Source organism: Nyctibius grandis, chromosome 3 (assembly GCF_013368605.1).
Source record: "Nyctibius grandis isolate bNycGra1 chromosome 3, bNycGra1.pri, whole genome shotgun sequence".
In the NCBI taxonomy this organism is placed as follows: domain Eukaryota; kingdom Metazoa; phylum Chordata; class Aves; order Nyctibiiformes; family Nyctibiidae; genus Nyctibius; species Nyctibius grandis.
The window spans coordinates 64,839,560-64,861,993 of record NC_090660.1 but is presented as its reverse complement, the minus strand read 5'-3'; the positions used below and the strand labels follow the sequence as shown (position 1 = coordinate 64,861,993).

General features: G+C 43.3%; 1 protein-coding gene across 4 annotated transcripts in view; it reads left to right on the top strand.

Annotated features, from left to right (window-relative positions):
- Positions 1-348: 348 nt before the first annotated feature.
- The window catches only part of NOL4 (nucleolar protein 4), a 203,645-nt gene continuing 181,559 nt past the window's right edge, over positions 349-22,434 (top strand). For all 4 annotated transcript variants that reach the window (XM_068396614.1, XM_068396613.1, XM_068396611.1 and 1 more), the window contains exon 1: positions 349-615. In XM_068396614.1, coding sequence (XP_068252715.1) covers positions 349-615 — 267 coding nt within the window. The remainder of the gene's footprint in view (positions 616-22,434) is intronic.

Sequence of the window (22,434 nt, the reverse complement as noted above, 5' to 3'; positions counted from 1 at the left end):
CTGTGGGAAAAAAAAAAAAAAATGAAGGAGAACATTGCCACACTATTGAATTGATTGCTGCCCCCCCTCACCCATCCCCCTCCCGCCCCCCCACCCTCCCGAACCATCACCACCACCACAACAACAAAAAAAAAAACCCGCTGGGATCTGCCTGCACCGGGACCTCCCTCGCTCCGGCTCGGAGGTGGATGCATTTTTCATGAGCGCTGGGTGAACAGGTGCAAAGTGCGGCGGGGCGGCCCGGCCCCGCACCCCGGCCCGCTTCGGGGCGGCGTGTGCGCGCGTGTGTGTGTGTGTGTGTGTGTGCGCCCCGGCGTGTGCATGTGTGCGTGTGTGTACTAGGAGATTATGGAGAGCAGCGACCGGGACATGTACCGCCAGTTTCAAGACTGGTGTCTCAGGACTTACGGGGACTCAGGAAAAACCAAGACGGTGACCCGTAAAAAATACGACCGGATCGTCCAGCTCCTGAACGGCTCCGAGTCGAGCTCCACGGATAATGCCAAATTCAAATTCTGGGTCAAATCTAAAGGCTTCCAGCTCGGCAACTCGGACGAGGTCAGTGGTGGTGCTGGAGGAGGGAAGCAAGTGCTGTACGTGCCAGTCAAAACCACGGTTAGTAGAGAATTGTCTTCCTTGTTCTATGTCGGCTGCTGCAGCCCGCTCCGGGAGCGAGAGGCACAGGGGGAGCCGCAGCCACAGTTGGCTCCTTCCTCCCTCTTCCCCCAAGTCATCATCACCATGTCGCGTTTGCCTGTCACAGTACACACCGCCGAGCTCTTTGTGGGTCCTTTTATTTAAAGCGATCGTGCGCACAACACACCCTGCCGGGTCCGTGTCGTTCTCCTCCTCGTCCCCCCGTCCCTCCCCGGGCCGCCGCGGAGGGTTTGGGGTGGGCTATTGTCCCGCCGCCGCCGCCGCCGCTCCGGCCATTGTGCCGGGCCCCGCCGCCCCGGGCAGCGGCCCCCGCCGCCGGCCGGGCTGGTCGGTAGCGCGCGGGGGTAGCCTGCCTGGCACCGAGCCAAGCGCGGCGCCGGTCCGTGATTTGGGGGGGGGTGTGTGTGTGTGTTTCCCCGGGATATCAGTTGTGATTTTTTTCCCCTTTATTTTTATCATTATTTTTTATTTTTATTGTTGGCCCGCAACCCTTGAGCCGCCGGGCGGCACGGAATGTGCCTGCCTGGCTGTGAAGCGCCGGCTGCGATCGGCGGCGGGGAGAGAGGATGCTCAACAAAGGGAGAGAGGGTTCCGCATGACCGAAGAAGGAAGGGTGTTATTTTGTTCCTCTTTCTGGGGTGGCACGAGTCTCGCAGCCATAAGGCTTAAAAGCTCCATGGGATGCGCTAGGCTAGCGCGGCATCCCCGGCGGGCGCGGGAGCCGCAGAGCTCGGCGCAGGTCTGGCAGCGGGAGAGCTATTATGCTCGGTGGTGGCAGGAGCGACAGATTTGCCTATTTAAGAAGATGGGGACTGTTGGTTGCAAGTAGGTTTTGCCTATTGAACTCTTCTTAACGTATCATTATTCTTACTTCTTATGCTGTAGGTCAGGCAAGCTAAGCTGCTTTTGTCTGTGCGTGGGGCGGGCGGGGAGGGGGAGCTGAGAAAGGAAACCCGGCAATTAAAAATATTCCTGCCTGGGCATTTGGCTTGGATAAGCAATATTCTCTCTTTTTTTTTTTTTTTTATTTGGAGTGGCAGCTTATTCTGACCTAACGGGAAGGTTGCTGGGTGGCGCAGCAAAGGGAGCTTCTTGGAAAGTATTCTGGGTTGGGTTGTGACGTAGGCTGCCGGGGAAATCTGCCTCTCTCTGCCTCGCTGAAGTCGTAAAACCTGGGCATTCCCGGGGGCCGGCTCATATTTGCCCCCTTGTCATCATCGCCGTCATGGCTGCGAGGAGGCAGAGGTGGGAAATTTATTTTAAGGAGTTTACAAATATGAAGACTGAAAGTGAAAGGAAGCTCTGGACAGAGTTTGTTCCCTCTCTATGGGTTTTATTCATCAAAGCGTTCTAGGTCCGCCTATAGATTTAGGTAATTTGGCGGATTTCTGTTCTACCATTAGAGGACTGATTGCTGATCTCTGACCACAGCAGGTACTGTAGATAAAATTCAGAATGTAAACGTTCTCTAAAGCAGAAGTCTCCAATTAGGTTGGTATTTTTTAATATCTCCTCTGCTTACCAGAATAATAATTTTGGAGAGCCAGTAGGCACAATCTTTTATTTCTAAGATTATCGTTTTCACTACAAGTTCAAAACTGTAAGCAAACTCAGTATTTTTTAGAATTACATGGACTACGCTACTAAATAAAAAAGCTAACCTTAAATTTACAAGGTGGAATTTAAAAATTAAGTGCTGTTCTGGGGCTCTGAAACACCAGATGCAGTGGTGATTAACTTGTCTATTTTCTCTCACCTTTGCTAGGCCATGAAAGCCTGGAGTCCCGCCTTGCATCCCTTCTTCTATTTTATTTTCAAATCAAATACTCAAAATTTTTCTCTTTTTTTTTTTTTCTTCAGAGATTTCAGTCAGAGGTCGAGTGCCTTGCTGGTCTTCTCTTTGTTCATTTGCAGTATCATAGCCTCCACTGTGAATGTCTCTGTAGGACCCTATATATGCATGTATGTATTAATATTCATACAGAAATAACTATCTTTAGATATTTTAAGCAATGAAGCAGGCATCCTAATAAAAGCAAGGAAGGCAAGTTAGTATGACATATCTGTAAGCAATTTCAGAATATCTGTATGTTACTTCAACAATGACATATAAAACCTTATGGAAAAGGTCTTGCCTTTAGGTAAAATTTCCTCCTTCCTCCTGCTGACCAACATAAATCTGTTGTCCAACATGAATGAGAAAAGGTGAGACTCAGCACTCTCATACAACATTCAGCTCTGAGAAACAAATGCCGTCCCCTCCTAAAACCATGAATTTGGTGTCACTACCCCAGCACAAAAGGCAGAAGAGCATTTCAGTAGACCCGGGGTGGCCATGGTTTGGATAAGCTATTGCCAGGGCAGGGGCAGAGCCTGTGAGAAGCTGAAGGCTCTGAAACAACCCATTTGACAGAACAGGGATGCGGCCCCTGGCCTGGAGAAAGCCGGTGGCAAAGCTTCTGTTGACTTCAAGAGCCCTAGGATTTCACCCAGCCAGGAATGATAAGTTACATAGGGAAAGACTGGCTTTTCATCAGACAGTAATTGTTGGTAAGCCTTAAAAGCTCATTCTCTCATTTCTTTAACTCTTACTAATTATTTAACAGAGTTTATTAATTTATGACCATTTAGAAACATCCCCACTGTTTTGTTTTTCTCTCTCGTTATCCCATACATTTGAGCTCATCCAGTCCACAGAAAGAGAGCCACAAACAGTCACAGATCCCCAAACTCTGAATCTCTCCCTCATCCTCTCCCTCTTCTTATCCATCACTTGATCTCACCATAGGTAAAGGTAATTTCAATTTAAAATTAATCACTGCTGGCAGCATGAGCGCTCCCTCTGCAGTAACAGGATGGATGAAATTACAAGTTGGACTCTACAGTCACAAGCTGGTCAAAAATAAGCAAATATTCAAATACTTCATTAGGAATTATTCTCTCCTTGAAGCTTTACGATTTGCTGCTCAGCTTTGCTGTCAGCCAGAGAGATTTGCTCCTGATGGTGCTGTAATCCACTGCTGCTGGTAATTAGACATCATTACTGCTGCGTTAAAGGGAAAGAGAGAAGGAGAGAGGACAGGCTGGGGCTAATTAACTACTTGATTCTAATGAAAGAAAGAGAGTCTGATAGCAACTGGGAGGTTGCACCGGAACAGGCTACATGTACAACACAGACTTAATTGAAGCAGGGGTGTCTTGCAGTCTCACAGTAGCTGAGGCTTGGTCTACTTTCATATTCTGTGGGCAGTAGCGCACCAGGTATTATTCTGTTTTTCCCTTGCCTGGTTGTAAGTAGCTCAAAATCACAGGCCTATCTTCAGTATCACATTTATGCATGCCAGCAAGGAGAATGCATAGATGATTATGTGCTGGCTTAATCTATTTTACGGCTATGGTCTCCTCAAGAACAACAGGAACAAATCAATTTCTGAATGTTCACATCCCTCTGTGGCCTAGGAGATGCACTTTTGGTCACCAGGCAACAACGTCCCCTACAAAACAGCCATTTTAGGTCCAGAGGTGGGACAGCACACAGTAAGGTATTCCTATATGCAACCCAGTGAGTATCTCACTCCTGCAACTTCCAGATTGCTACTGTTATTGTCAAAGGTTTTCTTTCATTAAGCGCAAGCTGCACTTTATGAAAGTAGTGAAATTGTGCCTAGCCTAGACACATTGTATAAATGTGTTAGGCCAACAGCCCAAAGGGCTGACAGTATCGACTTTTAATGGGCGGTACTCAGAATCCATAAGGATGTGTGGAACTAATATTTCTAGTCTAGTATATTTTCCAATCGTATATATGATTTTTATAGTGGATTTTTTGTGTGTATTTTCTGCATAGCTCTTTAACTGGAACTATTTATTGATTGGCAACTTGAAAACAAATTTCTTTTCACCAGTTTTCTTTCTCTTGCTTGATATTGTCCATAGACACAAATATGGGTCCTAAAAGCAGTCTGGATTTAAAAATAAATTATAAAATAATGGCCCAAGTTCTATCAGCAGATTCTAAGCAGAACTTTCCTTTAAAAAAGAAGGGCCAAAATGATTGCAGGATATATCTCAAATATAGAATTTACATGGCATTAGCAAACTAATAGAATATAACCTCAAAGGCCAAGTTTGGACTGCTTTTATGTCTTTCTTAATTTGGAATGACTCCATGAGCTTTAATGAAATCACAAGCCCAATGTATGAATTTTCCCATGTCTTTTATATTTTCCATCTATAAGCATAGAATGAACTTTCATTCAGAAACCAAATTTTGTTCAGTTTAATTAAATCTTTAGAACCTCCAGGAGAATCTGCTAGCTCTTGGATTGCTGCTAGCAGGCCAGTGAGGCTCTCTGCAGGTGCAGGGCTGTACTACTGAATCTGATTACAGGATGTAGGGCTTAAAATTATAGGCCAGTCAGTTCTATGGAACAGGGTGTAACCCAGCCTACCTCTTGTTCTGTTGGTGATGAAGAATAGTAGATGGATGTATGAGTTTATGGTTCATTTGATTTTATACAAATTACTTTGTTTATGAACAACAGAAGAAACAGATCACAGTATAAATAGTTTCTATGTCAAAATATGGTGCTTTAAACTATCTTATGTTTTGAATTGTTCATTTTATTTTAGGGCATTTTATAGCAATCTGAAAATATGCAGCTTTACTTCATTGCATTTCTCCCCATTTTTGTAGCCATCAATACAAAAAATGAATAAAAGAGTTTGTCAAATATATATTGGTTGCTCTGTAGCTTACTGAACTGCCAACACATAATGGCAGTAAGTACCACAGAAAGGTGATGCTGAGGGTGAGCTATAATTTATCCCAAGGTACAATTCTGCAGTAGTTTACAGTCCCATTAAATACACCTTCCAGGCTCAGAAGTGGTATTTGATCCCTGCCATATCGGTCCTGTTTTAACTGCCCACCACATTTTCCTTAACCCCTGTTCAGGTCTGAAGAACTTCGTCTCCTCCAGGTACTCGCAGCCTCTGCCCTGCCGTTTGCTGACCTCCCGATGGACTCTGTGAGGAGGGAGGCTGGTGAATCAGACAGACAGTGCTGGAAAATGGTCATAGCAGATGGAACAAAAGCCGTTTAGTTGGCAACTCTTAATGCAGGCATTCGACGAAGTGTTCATGAATAAAGAGAATAACTCTGTCCTGGAATTTAAAAATGTTAAAGCGGCCATATGTGAGATGCCATCTCCACATGTGTGTGTGAGAGAGAGGCAAAGGGAGAGGAGGATCTGAGATTTCTTGGTAACACTGTTGAGCTAGAATTTTCCAAAGAAACATGAGCCAAAGAGAGCAAATTTTTTAAAAGGGCACATTTAAAAGGGGTCCTCTGTAAAACTAGAAAATGTTATCGTTACTTTAGAAACGCTGAATAGGTGTAACAATACCATAACAAAAGCTACTACTGTTATATCCATCCCATATATACCTGCATATAGTGAGAGACAGGACGACAGATTTAGTGCTATCGCCTGGTAAAGGCCAGGCTTGTAGCTTGAAAGCCCAAATCTTTCCAGTGATCCAAAATAAGACCTCCCAGTTTAATTTTCATGCTGCTGTGAAGGTTTGCCGAGAAGAGTGAGGTGAGGGTGAACTTGGTTCTTCAGTGTCTTACCCTGAGCCTCTCATCAGTGAAGCTGTGCTGGATTCAGTCATGATGCAGCATGGTAGGAACTCCGGCTCAGGCACTTCAGCCCTGATTTTTGTCAGTGGTACCGAGTGTTGTTTCTGTGGCTACACAGCTATGTGATTGGTGAGAAATAAGCAGGCATTTGAGGCAGGTTACTGCTAGAATAGGCTGATATGCTTCAGTACAGCATAGTGGGACTTCTGCTCTTTTTACGGAGATAGTTTCTTTCCCTAACTTTTGAGGTGATCACCATTGCTCTTGCTCAACACTCTACACAGAAAGGAGATACAATCCGGAGAGACTACACACATACACAGAAAGACTTCATGTAGAGAGAGCTTATCATGAACACAGGCTGGGGGAAGAGGGCTAGTGCTAGTGCTGGACGAATGTGGGGGTTAATGATTGAAATTGCATTTTACGCTACAGAAATAAATTAAAAGTGGCTGACATTGAACCGTGAGTTTTGGTCTGCTGTTGAAAGGAGGCAACCAGCAGCTGTTGGGTTTGGTCTGAAGGAAGCTATTTGGGTCCCGATCTTTCCCTGTACGCAGGATACACCTGTTGAGAGTTTGCTGGTAAAAGAGGAACAAAACAGGCAGGGCAAATGTCGAAGAGAGAGATAAATGAGGTAGATGTGGAAAAGGATTATGAGACAGCGTGGCAGGAAACACTCTCCAGCAGGATCCTACCACATTCTGCAGCCTCCCATGCACCACAGATCATCACAGGAATCTTTTGTTCCTTACATAGCCTCCAAAATGAGTAGAGCTTTCCAGGATGTAAAATATGTTTTTATCTTGTATATGTCATTTTAAATCTGCCAGAAGCCCCTCTGACTTTAGAAAACTCAGGAGATACTAGCTGATGCCTGAGAGTTGTTTTCATTGTCCTGCAGCAGCGATGAAAGTGATCCTGCAGATTTTTTAAATTACCTTTTTGTTCTATTTAAATAGATGAAAATCAAAACATTACATTTCCACTAGCGAGGTATTTTTTAATGGTTTATAAACATAAAATATCCAGGCAGGCATTGCCAATATCCAGGAAAGACTTGCTACAAGTTACAGCGTTGAGCATTCTTCTGGATGCAAATGGATTTTCTTAGCGATGATCAACTTTATCATAGATAGTTGTACAGGCCTCTAACTGCTTATTCAATAACTCTGCAAGCTGCAAAACCTGACAGTTACTATGTGCCTCTGCAGGGATTAAAGCTAGTTGTTGAAATTGAATTGTAGGGTTTGAACCATTTAGTCATACATGTGGATACTCTTCAACTTAAGGGACTATCTATAGTGAACATTTTACTTAATAAATCTGATCTATGTTAGAGCTAACCTCAAGTAAAGACTTTTTTTCAGAAATAAGTACTCGGTATAGACTTGGAAGGCCAATTTTTATTAAATGACCTGCTTGAGCCTAGGATGAAACTCATTCAACCTTTTTTCACTTAAGAGCCTGTAATTAAGCTCCTCTGGGAAATGAGAGGTTATATATATTATATTGCTAGTAAGATCTGTGTGTCTGGAAGTTTTGTACACTTTGTTACCCCAAAGTTTTTAATACAACAAAAGATGGATGTGATAACATTTTGCCTGTATTTAAGAAAATTTAGGGGGTGAAATGACTTGCACTTGAATGATTTATGACTCTAACTCACCGTACAATTTTTAAATGAGTACGTCTTGTGACTGCTGTCTTTGTTGCCTCTTGTTGCCTCTGGACTCATACATACCGCTAGCAATACTGCCAGGTGGATTCTGTAGAAAACTTCCATTGGAGGCAGATCCAGAGCTGAAGTAGCTGCCACTACATCATGACCTATCTGTAGGGTAAAGCAGCATTGCGTTGGCATGTGGGAAATCGAACTTTTGAATGAACTAATGCTCACTGCCCTGGGCTGATAGAAGGTGAGTAACAAGCAAGTAATTATACAAGTATTTAGAGGCATCAAGAGAAGAAGAGCTAAGGTATGGCCAGGGGTTTCAGCAGACAGGAAAGACAAGAAGTATAAAAAGGTTTCACAGAACTTCATTTTTCAGCGTGTATAATCTTCTCTGTTGTGGGCGATGAGGAAATACCTGTTCTGGGTTTACATTTTTCAGGTGATGAAACTGAACAACGGTCAGAAATAGAGGAATAAAAAAAAGATGATCACAAATGAAGATACTAAATTGCAGTGCATCACCAGGACCAATACAAATCCAAGAACACTAAAAAACTTAAGAATGAAGAAACTAAAATATTATTAAAATCTATAATTTGCCACTATATACGGCAATGATACTAGAGGATAGCCAAAAATGTACTAGAAAGAAAAAAAAAGGTGGTAAAGATAGTTCGTAGGCATGACAGACCCATGAACCAGATTTCAAAACCAGAAAAAAATCAGTAAGAAAATAATTTAAAATAGAGTTAAGTGTCAATATGAACTATGCCTGGTTGGTGCAACTAGTTTGGATTTTGTAAGGGTTAATTACGTTCCTCTAACCTGTCATGTTCAGAAGTCTTTTACATAATCCTCAGGTGAAACTTTTGTTCTGGCTTCCTTCTGAAATGAAACCCATCTGATTGATACTGACTTTACTAAAGCAGGGTTGAAACTTTGGCTATGATGACAAATGAAAGCTGGTGAAGAGTTGGGAAGCCATCGGAAGTGTTTGAGACCTATACAAATGCAGTCCAATGTGCACCCAGAAAAGTATATATGTATACATATATACACATAAAACTCAGACAAATGAAGGGGTTTCAACACTGGATGGAAATGTAAATTAATTAGGTGAAGCAAGTCAAGGAAGAATTGGGAGGGATAATAGAAATATCATAACAAAGGAAAGAAGGAGAAATCATGGCAGGCAGAATTCTCTACAGACCATTGCCAGATAATTTACATTTTATGCCATTGTGACATTAGCTTTTTGAAAGGAAAGGGAGAATTCAAGCTTTTCAATCACATTTAAAATGTATAGAATTAGTATAACATCTCAAGGGAAATATTTAGGAATAATTTCAAACAAATCAATAAGTGTGTCTTCAATAAGCATTAGCAGTGTAACAAAAATCAGCATTAGAAAAAGTATAAAGGATAATATTGAAAACTTACTCTTCTCATTAATTAAATGGTATGTCCTTGCCTTTAATAACATGCTTAGTGTATTTACCTCATCTCTAAAAGGTCATGACAGATGAAAGGTCCGGGGAAGGTAACTGAGCTAAGAAAAGGGGTACTTACAAAAGAAATAGATTTTAATGGTTATATCACCCAGAAAGATGAACGTTAAGAGAAAATGCACGGTAGAAAACAGACATGTAAAGAGGTAGAAAGAAGCTGAGAGGAACAGTGTGGTGTAAATACTGATGAACAGCAGAGAGAGAAAATTCAGCAACCACCTTTTTTAGTCCTATTCCATCATCTAAGACTCTTTTGACAACCATCTCAAAAGGTAAATTCAAAGCTAGGCCATTGTTTTATAACCCATAGTGTTCGGAATGGAAAGTCTGCATTGCAGCCCTGAGAGAAACTCTTGATTGATTCAGCCAGAATTTCTTCCGAGGATTTTACAAGAGGATGATAGCTCTGTGGCTCTCCTAAGGATGTAGTACGCGCTTTACGTCAGTTCAGCTTCGCTGGCTGGAGCAGAAGTGAGGACGAGGTCACGTTCCTGCCCTTCCTGCTCTGCACCCCTGGGAGCACAGGCACTGGTCATGGCACTCACCTGCCTTGCCGTTACCCGGTATCTTGCAGCGTCTCCCCAGGTGTTTTCCCGTAGAGCATCTGTCGGGGTTAGTCACGTTCCAGCCCATACAGTCAACACAAGGAAAGACTTGTGGAGTGTGGTGAAATCCCAGCATCTTCCCATCCCCTTTGTGCTGGATTTTAGTGTTGCTGGCGGTCTCAGCCTTCATGCTGTTGTGTCATGGATAGATTATTGTTTTAGGTATGTGTTCTTAGGTTGGCTGAAGCTAGCAGAGGAAAATAATTCAGTCATTATTGCACAATGCATCTGAATGCGCCGTATTTTCTTTAGAGATTTATTTCTTTATTTGCTCATTACTGATCTCTGAAACATGTTTTGCAGATACCACTGCAGACTGGGACTAGATAGTTGGTTGGTCAGTTTGACTGTAGCCATTTCTATGGCCTGTTGCTGTAGTGATATTACTAGTCTGGAGGAAGGAAGGAGACCATAAAGTTTCTGAGCTCCAACACTATCCTATGTGGACCAGTGCATGAGATTACAGTGATTTACACAGAAAGTTTGTGATGAACCACCTCTGTTTTCCAATTTACTCCACTTGTGATGAGAAGTAATGTGCTGATTTCACCTCCATATTTTTGCCTACTTGTGCTAGGATTTTATGTTTTTTGGAAGCTTGTTGCAACTATTACCAAACTTTTACTATGGTGGGAAGAAAAGAAAAACAGAAAGGACGTATTAGAGAATTAATTGCAAATATGAGAGGAAATTAGCTCATTCAAATGATGACAATTTCTGGAAGACTTTGGTTTTGACCAGTCTGCCCAGCAAGTGTGGCATATATCTAACTAGATGACTCGTCCCATTGCATTTCTCAAGAAACGGCAGTGGAAAACAATGAAGAATGTAACTCATTCTTTTCTCCCTTAATCTAGACATAGTCATTATTTTTTTTTATGAGATCTTTTGACAACCTTTATCATTTTATATTCTGAGAGTTCAGCAAAGCCCCATGGCCACGGTTGCCATAATACTAAAGTATGTCATTCGTGGCGAGCAAACAGCTCAGCTTTCTTTTCATGAGTGCTGTATTCCAATTCCAGGCATCCTTCTAAAACCTGTAATTCAGACAGACCACATCTATTTACCCCTTTTTATCTCAATTTGGGCTTATTCAAGAAGGAGATGGGATAATAAGTTCTGTATGGATGCAGCAGCAAAACCCAGAACTTCCCAAAAACATGTATATTGTAAACTCATTGGACTTTGACTCTGCTTTTTTAGAAAACCTACACAAATCCTTGGCTTTGTTTTACCAGTGCACAAGGCCTCGTTATCATTGCTTTGGTGTCACTGAGAGCTGAACTGAGCATATGGTGAGCTTCCATGGAGTTAAATTTGCACCGAAGCAAATAATAAAGCAATATAAATAAAGCTAGATCTAGAGCTGAATAAAGCTGGTTAAAATAAAACTTTCTTCCTTTTTAACTGCCCTTCTGTATAGCAAATTTTAAAATTATTATCTTCACATCAGCCCAATTTTGGCCGGATACATTGGACTTTGAGGAAACTGTGAAACTGAAAAAACTGTTTTACCTGTATGCCTACTTGATCCCCTATATTTTCAACTTGATCCAAAATGACTGTTTTCAAAACCTGAGTAGGAAAAAGCATTCTTAAATAGGTGAAAGTGGGTGAAATTTTATTAATAATAATAAGTAGAACAATTTAATTAATAGAATTCTAATGAACTATGTCTTTTCTGCTCCTTATCATTGAACTTTAATTAATTTATAGGTAATTACCAGATTTAAAAAAAAAATTTAATTCTTAATAAATGTAAAGTCAGGAAAATTTTCACATATACAGACTTCAAAAAATTTAACAAATTTGCATTATCATTCTTGCTGTAATTTGAAAGCAAGCAAATAAAGTACAACAGAGATGGTTCTGTGAGAGTGTTTTAAAGTGAATTGTTAATTTGCCTAATAGATCCAAAGAGTGAACTAACAGACCTACAAAAGAGCTGAAAAACTGTAGCTATAGGAAGTTGGAAGGAGACAAGCTGGTGAAATCTGTGAGGCTTTGAAGGACCGGTTCTGTCATCCTAAATTGCGCTGGATGAAATCCCCTCCTGGGATAGGACCAGCAGAAGGTCTGTGAATCATTATTTTGGCACATAGATTATGCCCCTGTTTTGAAGACATAATGAAGTCCTTGGGCGATGCTTAGCCTTTACAATGGCCAGAGCCCAGGCGAGGAGTCCACCCGCAAAGGATCCACCATGTGCACTCAATACCCTGATCAGTTGGTATTGATTGCCTGGGTGGCAATGACCGAGTTCTCAATAGGATATGTTCAGATAAAGTTCTTCTACTTGTAAAGAATAATTTACCTCTAACTGCTATCTGGTTTTGCCACAGTATATCTTCCAATGTTCTAGACCAGTGCTTAGTAAGTGCATCAACTTGTTTATAAAAAGTGTAAGAATATCTAGAAAGGTTTAATTACAGCAAGGCCAAATTCAGCTGTAAAGTAATACTAGCAGCACCCTGCTCCCACCTCGTTGGTTATAATCTTCTGCCATGCCAGAGTTGCATTCATTGCAACGCACTGTACAGACAGATCTCCCTTGTAGAAATCCACATATTCTGATTGCTCAGGGAGGGAAAAACAAAACTGGAGAACAAGCTTGAGCTTAGTCCTTTAAACTCGCTATATATTTAAGTGGATTAAAAGCGCACCTCTCCTCCTTTCCCCTTCCCAACTAAACATACACAACACACACACTTATCCTCAATTACACTCTTTAGGTGGTTTGTTTGCTTGTTTTTAAGTATTCTCCCTTTCCTACGGATATTGCATTAGGACATATGCTATGAGGAGAATTCAGATCTCTTTCCCTTTTCCCCGTCTCTTTGAACTATATTTGCTTTAGAGAAATCTTGCCTCTAATAAGAGTGGAAGAAAAGTGAGATGAGAGAACAAATGGAGGAAAGTGTTAAAGCAAATCAAGTATAAACAAACTTTGGCTTAATAGCTCCCCGTGTGCTCATCCTAAAGCAAGAAAGGCAGCTTTGAGAGAGGTGGAGGCTGGGGAAAGTAAAATAACCCCAGGAAACACATACTATATACTTCACAATAATAATAATAATAATAATAAAGCTGATGAAGTAAACCAGGTAAATGAAGGCTGATGCTTCCTGTTAATTTGGTAATAAAACTACTATTGATCTTCAAAACCAGCATTTATGGAGCTAAGCTTAGCTGTTGGCCACCTATAAACACAGAACAACCTTAAGATATTAACTACCTAACAATTAAAACTGTCTGTAAAATGTGAGAAAGATGAAACGTGATGGTTTGGTTTCATTTCATTTTGCTGAATTTAATTTCAGCAAAATTTTGAACAAATTCTATATATATTCCCCAGCATTTATTTCAAATTGGAATTTATTTGTCAACATTGGAGTATCACAGCATGATATATAGCAGAAAGTAGCTAAGCAGGATCTTGCTAGACACTAAAAAGCTTGTCTTTATACAAATATGCAAATAATTAATATAGGTGCTAGATACGCCGTGCGATTTGAATTTGAATGTGTTCACCATTGTGTCATAGCCCCAATATCTATTTGATGTCCGCAGCGCTATGCATTTTCCTCAATCCTCGTCATTTGTCTTTGCTGCTGGAGATTATTATTTACTAATAGGCACAAAGCAGGTTTTTTCCTTATGTTGCCTTTATTTCCAGACCTCGAGGCCTGCTGTTTCTAATTTTTGAATGCCAATCCAACAGCAGGTGCCAAGATTCAAATGTATATTATCTATGGGCAGCAGGATCAGCCCATTTGTGTAACATCAGTTGTCCTGGCTTCATTTTAATATTGTTAATGTTTCTTTGGAAGCCATGCTATTTTGGTGAGCAACCAAATGCAGTCTAAGCTGCACACAAGAGAGGGTTTCTAAATCTAGGCTTCTCTAAAATTGAAATAACCAAAACAAACAAAAAACCCCTTAAAAACATGTAACTGGAGAACCTATCAGGTCCAATCCACCCACAACCATCTGGAACAATAAGTTATCTATCTTATTTATCTAAACAAAACTTCGGACATGACATGAGCAGAAATTAGGTGACTAAGTTGAGCTGAAATCATTTGTACATTCATATTTTAAAATGTCCAAGGCCAAGAAAGCCGATTTTAAGAATTGCTGAATGACATTACCATAATAATGTGAAATAGACCATTTTAAAGGCAAAAAACTGTTCCCACTAAAGTCAATAGCAAAATCTCACTAACTACAATAGTAGTGGGATCGGTCTGCTAAGTAGCAAACCATGCTTTAAAAAAATCAATACTTCAATTTTACAAGGTAATATGGATAGCAGTATAGTTGCCTATTATCAGGCCCCATAGCTTGTGGATTTTATCTCTCTAATAACGCCGAGGTTCAGCACCTATCTTATGAATCATTGAGAGGAAAGACATAAGCCATTTCAAAGCATTTCCCCTGCCCCTAGCCGAGAAAGCTCTGCAGAGGCAGTATGCGCTGCACCGAGCGTGCCTCCATCAGCACCGCGCAGCAAGGATTACTCTGAAATGAATGACTGCCTCACTCGAAATAAAAATAGCATTCATCACTGTGGATCTCGCTGGAGCGTTTGATGCCCAGAACTTCAATTCCCAACTCTTAATACCTGTCAACGATAAACAGAGATGCCCTGAAATGGGTCAGGTTTTCATCTCAAACCACGCCACAAAAAACACTGTCGACGTTTTCAGTTTGCGTTTTCCTTTTACATTTCAAGCACTGCAGTGTTGCAGTTCAAAACAGAGCTATATCACATACGTTCATCTTTACACAGAGCATATACATAGATTTTAACAGAAATAGACACAGACTTTTGGGGAAGGGGCTGAATTTTTCCTCACCGGCAACACAAGAGCAGCCCAGACCACTATCTGTTTATTCCCTGGAGCTCAAACCATCCCTTGCAATACTGAGGGACCCCTGGGTCCCTCCGCTCTGGGGCATGCCGTACCCCAAAATCTGTGTGCGATGGAAGCTGAGGCGGTGAGAGCCCGTGTGTGTGCCCCCCCCTCCCCGCCCCGGGGCTGCGGGCGGGAGGCGGCGGGCCGGGCGCTGGCGGCAGGCGCGGTGACCGTGACTGCATCGGACATAACGAGCGCAGCGGTTCGGCAGCCGGCAGACATTTCCTTCACCCCTCCCCCGGCAGCCATATGGTGCCGTAAACAACCGCCGCGCCGGGCGGGCTTGGGGTGTTGTGGTGGTGGTGGTGGTTGTTTCCCCCCTTCTTCTCCCCGCGCCGCACAGTCCGCGGGTGTCCCCCGGGGCTGCCGCCCGCCGCGCCGCAGCGCCTCTCCCTGGGCACACCTTGCCGGGGACAGTGGGGGGGCGGCGGCTGCGGAGGCGCCATCTGCCGGGGCCGCCCCTCGGGGGCTGCGTCCCGGGGTCCGGGGCCGCCCCGCGGGAGGCAGCCCGGGCCGCGACGCCAGCTGGGTGCGGGGGCTGCTCTGAGGGGCGAGGGGGTGGGGGGCCGGGGCGAGGGCTGCACCGCTGCTTCCCCCCGCCCCAGCCCGGTGCCGGCTCCGCCGCCGCTGCGGCTCCCTTAACTGATGCAGGGCCCGGGCTGGCATTGAGGGCACGGGAGAGGGGGGAGGGGGGAGCGGGGAGAGGGTGCGGCCATGCCGCTATCACCTCCCCCCGCCTGTTCCTATGGTAACGGCGAAATACCTCCGGGACACACACACACACACACGCACACACACCCGCTCCTCACTCCCACTCGCGGGGGGGGGGGGGGGCCGGCCGGGCAAGGCCACCGCGCCCTCGGCACCGCCTCCCCCCGCCGCGCCGCGCGGTTCCCATGGCGACGGGCTGCGGCAGCACCTGTGCGGTCGCCGGCGCTGGGGCGGTGCAGAGCGGCTCCCGACCGGCTATCGCCCCCCTCCCACCGCCGGCCCCCTCCCCGCCGCTCCCCGCCGCAACCCGGCCTGGCTCCCGCGGGGGCTCGCTGCGGGGCTGTGCCAGCCCTCTAGAGAAAGGGCTGCGGTTGGTAGGGCGGAAGGGCATACGACCCGGCCCGCAGCCGCCACCCCGCGGGCCGCCGGTCCTCGGGCATGTGCCCCCGCGGTGGGCACCGCCGGCCCCGCACGGTGAAACGTGCGGGCAGACAAAAACGTGAGGTAAAATAGTAGCTCCGGTGTATTTTCAGTGCAGCAAATGCCCTGTGCCTGCCCAGCGTAGTGGTTACTGCTGGCGCTGGTAGCACCCAGAATAATTCTAGCGCTGGAGATAGGTGGGCGGTACCCTCCTCTGTCCGGAGCAGTCGTGTGGGAGGCCGTGGGTGGATTTCTATGCTAACCTGTCCTGTTCCCAGCAGAGGATGGGTGCTGGTGTGTGCATGTGGTGATACGGCTGGTACCTGTTTCATCAGGGTGATCCTGGACACCCGCAGCACGCTTGCACTATGGCTGCATAGCCTGCAGACATCACAGGCCTCCGGGAACTAGCGGTTTGACTTAGGGAAGCCCTTGACTTTGGAAACAAACCCCAAGTTTCTTAAGTAAATTCACGGTACCATGACATGATGCCACGTGAGACCCTGCTGGCAGATGCAGGGCTGCCCAACGGCACGGCAGCTACAAATACTTGCTGTAAATAGCGACGTGTTGTGGCTGGCATGACTTGAGGTGCAGGGAATGGAAATAAAACCTTGCTCCACTGTCCCTGCTGGTGTTCTCCTTCGCTTTTTGCTTTTGCCAGAACCCAGCACTTCAGACACCTCTTGCTTACCAGCCCTGGTGCTCTCTTACTGTGTATACGTAGCTATATGGTATGTAGCATAGTATATAGTTATAGCTGTAGCTGAAGAGTAGTGTTGTGCAACTTTTGGCCCTCAAGGTGCTAAACTGGCTATTACAGGCAATAAAAACATTTGCATATAGTTATGATGTGAAAATGTGGTCTTGGGTCCCTGACATGCAAATACTAATCTGATATATTTTTCAAGCCAAGTCTGTCCCTCTGAAAAAGACTTGCGAGTCCCTTCTCCCATGTAGCTGAATGGGGCTGCCCAGGAACTGGGAAGAGGGGGTGGATAGGAGGAATGTCCTTAGCCCCAGGTACTAGAAGAGGTTTCTCCTTAAGCTGTAATATGAGAAAACTATTTTTATCACCTTCACTACATGCTGGATTGTGTGTCATCGAATACAGCTGGAGGACTCCCATAGTCTTCAACAGAACACAGCTGAGACCTAAAAAGACAGCAAAATACCTGGCCAATAATAACATCACCCATGAAAATAAGAATTGAATTCCTTTGTGAAAAACTAACCACAAAACCACATCTGTATCCTAAAGAAGTTAATGTAAAAACAAGCAAGAAGCTTCCTCTTTTTTATAGATGTTAAAATAGCTTAAAAATGGAGTGTTATCAACTGTTACAATTTCATTGTTAGTCCCATGGTGTTTGTCATTTTTTCTTAAAAAATCCCATCTCCAGTCAAATCCTTGTGAAAATCCTGCTTCTGTGTTAAAAAAGTAAGACAAAAATCATTTCATAATCCCCACAGCTGTATAGAGGAGATGGTCAGTCTTACCAACAACTCCCTGTCAACTCTCAAAATCTCTCAAGGACCATGGGTATTTCATTATCAGCCTTTTGACTGATGAGTATATAAAATGCTAGTGGTTAGTATGGTTCCGGAGACTGATACTGTTAATTTATAAACCACGAATGGTCTTGCAGGCTGCTGTTTGAGAACTTTCACGTTAAACTCTGCAAATGTCCCAAGTGGACCCTGTAGACTTAGAAACCAGGAAAAAAACCTGGTGTGTTTTTTCCTAAATCATAAGATTTTTCAGACCAATTTAATGATTTTCCATAGTCTATTTCATTAATTCAAATATCAGTTAAATAATTATTCTTAAAACAAAGGCCATAAATATGAAAGATGAGAAAACAAAGGATATGATTTCAGCAGAATCCTTTCAACATAATGCCTACTAAGCTCTTTGAAAAAAAATTCAGAAGGTGCTCAAAATAACAAAAACAGACTAAAATTTAATTACAGAGATAGGAACACTGCATGCATCTTGAATTATATAAAGCTCAGCTTCATAACAGGGGAGTCTAGAAGCTTCAGTTTCTGAAGTTTACAAATCAGATAGTAAAAGCTTAATATGAAAAAAATTGCATGACTATGCTGCACCTTAAAGCAAGCTCTGGAGAAGGAGAGCATTCTAGTGAATGGCTTGCTGAAGACCCTATTTCCCAGGTGCCGTCTCACCACAACCAGGAGGTGTTCCTTCTGCTGCAACATGAAGCACAGGAGGAACAAATGTGAAAGCAACATCAGTGCCATTATTTCTTGGCCCCATTATTCTAATAGGTTCACTTTTGTGGGACCAAAAATGCAATATAAGTTGCTACAATACCTACAGCATCAATAACTCCCAAGAATTAATTCAGAGAATTTATATAGCTTGAGTTATACATAGCATCAGTTGAGTTGATCATAATGGTTTCTTCTAAACTATTATGATCCTCATCACCATGAAAAGAAGCATGACCAGCAGGTCAAGGGAGGTGATTCTGCCCCTCTACTCTGCTCTCATGAGAACCCACCTGGAGTACTGTGTCCAGCTCTGGGGCCCCCAGCGTAAGAAGGACATGGAGCTGTTGGAGCGAGTCCAGAGTAGGGCCACGAAGATGATCAGAGGGATGAAGCACCTCTCCTATGAAGACAGGCTGAGAGAGTTGGGGCTGTTCAGCCTGGAGAAGAGAAGGCTCCAGGGAGACCTTATTGCAGCCTTTCAGTACTTAAAGGAGCCTATAAGAAAGATGGGGACAAACTTTTTAGCAGGGTCTGTTGCAGTAGGACAAGGGGTAATGGTTTTAAACTGAAAGTGGGTAGATTTAGATTGGGCATAAGGAAGAAATTTCTTACAATGAGGGTGGTGAGACACTGGAGCAGGTTTCCCAGAGAAGTTGTGGATGCCCCATCCCTGGGGCCAGGCTGGATGGGCCTTTGAGCAACCTGATCTAGTGGAAAGGTGTCCCTGCCCGTTGCAGGGGGCGTGGAACTAGATGATCTTTAAAGGTCCCTTCCAACTCAAACCATTCCATGATTCTATGATTCTGTCTCTGTAACTCATGATACCCAATATAACTGAAGTCTGGGAAGGATGAATGCAAACAACAGGATGCTAGACTGGATGCTGTCATCTTAATAGATTTCTTTATTTCAGTGAATATGCAGAGCTGAAACAGGTACACTGAATGGAGAAGGAATGTCTAAGCTACAAGCGGAAACAAGGAGACAAAAAAAAGGACAAAAAAAAGAAAAAAATAGCAGCTGAGCAGAAAATCTAATAGGAGAAAACAAAATGGAGCAACTCTTTTTGCTTCAGCATGCAAAATCTGAGGGAGTTTCAGAAGGATTTTTTTGGCTATCATCAGAAATCATAAAAGGTGTTTGTCAAAAAACCTGGAAAAAAAGTATTCCTGACCCCTGGAGAAGGAGAGTGCGTTGTGTTGTGAAGTGCCCTCAGATGGCAGGTTACTATTAAAAATGACTGAGCAAGATGGGAAATGGGCTGTAGTGGTGAATAGATAGATGGGATAAAACCCCAGATACAGAATGAAACCGCATCCTAAATGTGTTGTACCAGCTGGTGACAGCTACCTCAAGGGTCTGTTTGGGTTTTTTTTAGGCAATGTTTAGCCATCTTGCCATGCCAGTAGAGTATTATTGAATCAAATTGAATTTAATTTCACACACACCCATACGTAAAAAACAAACACATATTTACCAGACATGCAGCTGTGCCTGATGTCTTCCCAGAAAGCAAAATTCCAGGATACATGCAGAATACTCCCAATGAAAAGTTGTGCTATGAATTATTTGATTTGATGGGAAATTACTGTGTCATTTCCTTTACAGACTGTAGCACTCAAAATGTGGTACTGTAATAGGCTGTTTGCACAGAACAGAACAGGGCTGGTCTGCGTGGTCTTTTTAACATCTTTTTGGTGATCCATGCTGATTTGGCAGTTGTAGACGTAGGATTTTGAATTTAGAGTTTTCCTAGTGAGGGAGAAGTGGTCTTATAGGTGGTTTGGGTAGCAGGTGTGATTCATCAATAAAGTAAGAGCGTATTTCTCTTAGAGCAGACAGGGCTTAAATGATGTAGATAAAGTACATATTCAGTCCACATAGCTGACTCCATCTGTTGGTGCAAGTGCTGCAAAGCCTTTTAGGTTATTTGGAGATAGTGGCTGCTATAAAGTGCAAGCAAATGAGTGGGTGCAATGTAGTTATAAAGAGAGAGATGTGATACCAGAATTCCTACTACACTGGCATCCTCGATTTTACTAAATGTTTCATGATATGCATGATCTCCTCCTGCAGTGCACCTTGGGAAATGTAGTCTGGGAAGAATCAAGCCTGATGGTGAAGGTTTGAGAAAGCAAATTGCAGCTTCCTGTAAGCCCAACAGTATCTCAGAAGATGCGGTTTAATGTTGAATTGATGCAGAAAGAAAGACAATATTGCATTTTCAAATTCAGTCCTTGTTAATGTTTTGTTTAGCAGAATAAAAACATCATCGTTCATGTTGTCAGCAAGATGAAAATAGATGTTGGCTCTCCTTGTAACATAGATTTGAAGCTTTATATACTTAGCCATCTCTAACATGTATGTGAAACTCTGATCTCTGTATCTGTATCAGCTTTGCTGAGGAACTAAAACTGATGATGATGTGTCCCTAGTCCTTTGCAGGCAAAGCATCATTTTAGAGAGAACAGGACGATTTGGGAGATTGAGCCATAGTTTATTAAAATAAATGTGAGCCTTCAGTGGGATTTTAAATTATGTTATTATTTGCTAAGAAAGAATTTGCTGGACCCCTTGCAACGGAAGCTGTTTTTGGCAGGGGCAGAGCAGGATTTGAGCGCTACGCTGGAAACAAGGTGGTGATCTGGCAAAGCCTTAGGGAGGTGATGACCTGTTTTTCACTGCCACTGAGAGGCCCTTGCTAACTCTTTCTCAACAGATATGGTCTAGTATGGCAGAGAAGCTCTGTTCCCCAAGTGAGTCCTAGAGAGTGTTAGCATTGTGCCTGTCTTCCAAGTGAACATAACGAAGGAACAGCAGCACAGCAGACTGCAAACCTCTTGTAGCAGGCAGTTGGCGTGGGCTCAGCCAGAGATTCTGCATTTACCTCTACCAGTCTATAAAATAGTCTCTCAGGGGCACTGATGAAAGCTACCTCAGAATCACAGAATTACAGGATCGTCTTGGTTGGAAAGGACCTTTAAGATCATCAGGTCCAACCATTAACCTAACACTACGAAGTCAACCACTAAACAATATCCCTAAACAACATCCCTAAGCACTACATCTACTTGTCTTTTAAATACCTTTAGGGATGGTGACTCCACCACTTCCCTGGGCAGCCTGTTCCACTGCTTGATAACCCTTTCCATGAAGAAACGTTTCCTAATATCCAACCGAAACCTCCCCTGGTGCAACTTGAGGCCATTTCCTCTCGTTCTAGCTCTTGTTACCTGGGAGAAAAGACTAACACCCTCCTTGCTACAACCTCCTTTCAGGTACTTGTATACAGCAATAAGGTCTCCCCCCAGCCTCCTTTTCTCCAGACTAAACAACTCCAGTTTCCTCAGCTGCTCCTCATAAGAGGAGCAGCTTGTTGTCTAGACCCTTCGCCAGAAGAGTCATTTAAGACAAGACAGAAGAAAGTACATCATGAGCAACAGAAGGCAGTCCCTTTTCTGTCAGGGGATGGGCTAAGTGACCATTTGATTTTTCTTTCATCTCTAATGTCCCTGATTTTGTGTAGTACTATTAATCTCAAGAGATCCCATAGCACATTGCAAGCTAAACCATGAATTACAACTGGCTCTGGGTTGGATGGCCGTATTCATCAGTCAAACTGTACACAGCAGGTGTACATAGTGAAAGGAAGAGAAACATTATTGTCAGTATTATTACTGAAGACATCCGAACGCTGTGTCACATTATCTTAATACAGTCAGTACATACAGAGGAGTGAGAAAATGGGCAAGTCACTTAATACTGGTGAATTATGGTTTTGCCACAGTTTGAACACACTAGTTTAAACTAAGATATTAGGAGACAGAGCACCAAATTCTGGTGAACCTGTGTATAAAATAGTCATTATATCTTTTCTTCCTGTTCTGGTAAACAACTGAGAAATTTAAAACTTTATTCTCTTTATATGAAGAGGGAAAGCACAATTAAGGATACATAGTTTAAAAAAATGTTAATACAGTGCTTGGTTCATGTTTTGAGCACAGAATTGTACTAATAATTTTGAAGATTCGTATAGTTTGCGTATTAACTGTTGCAG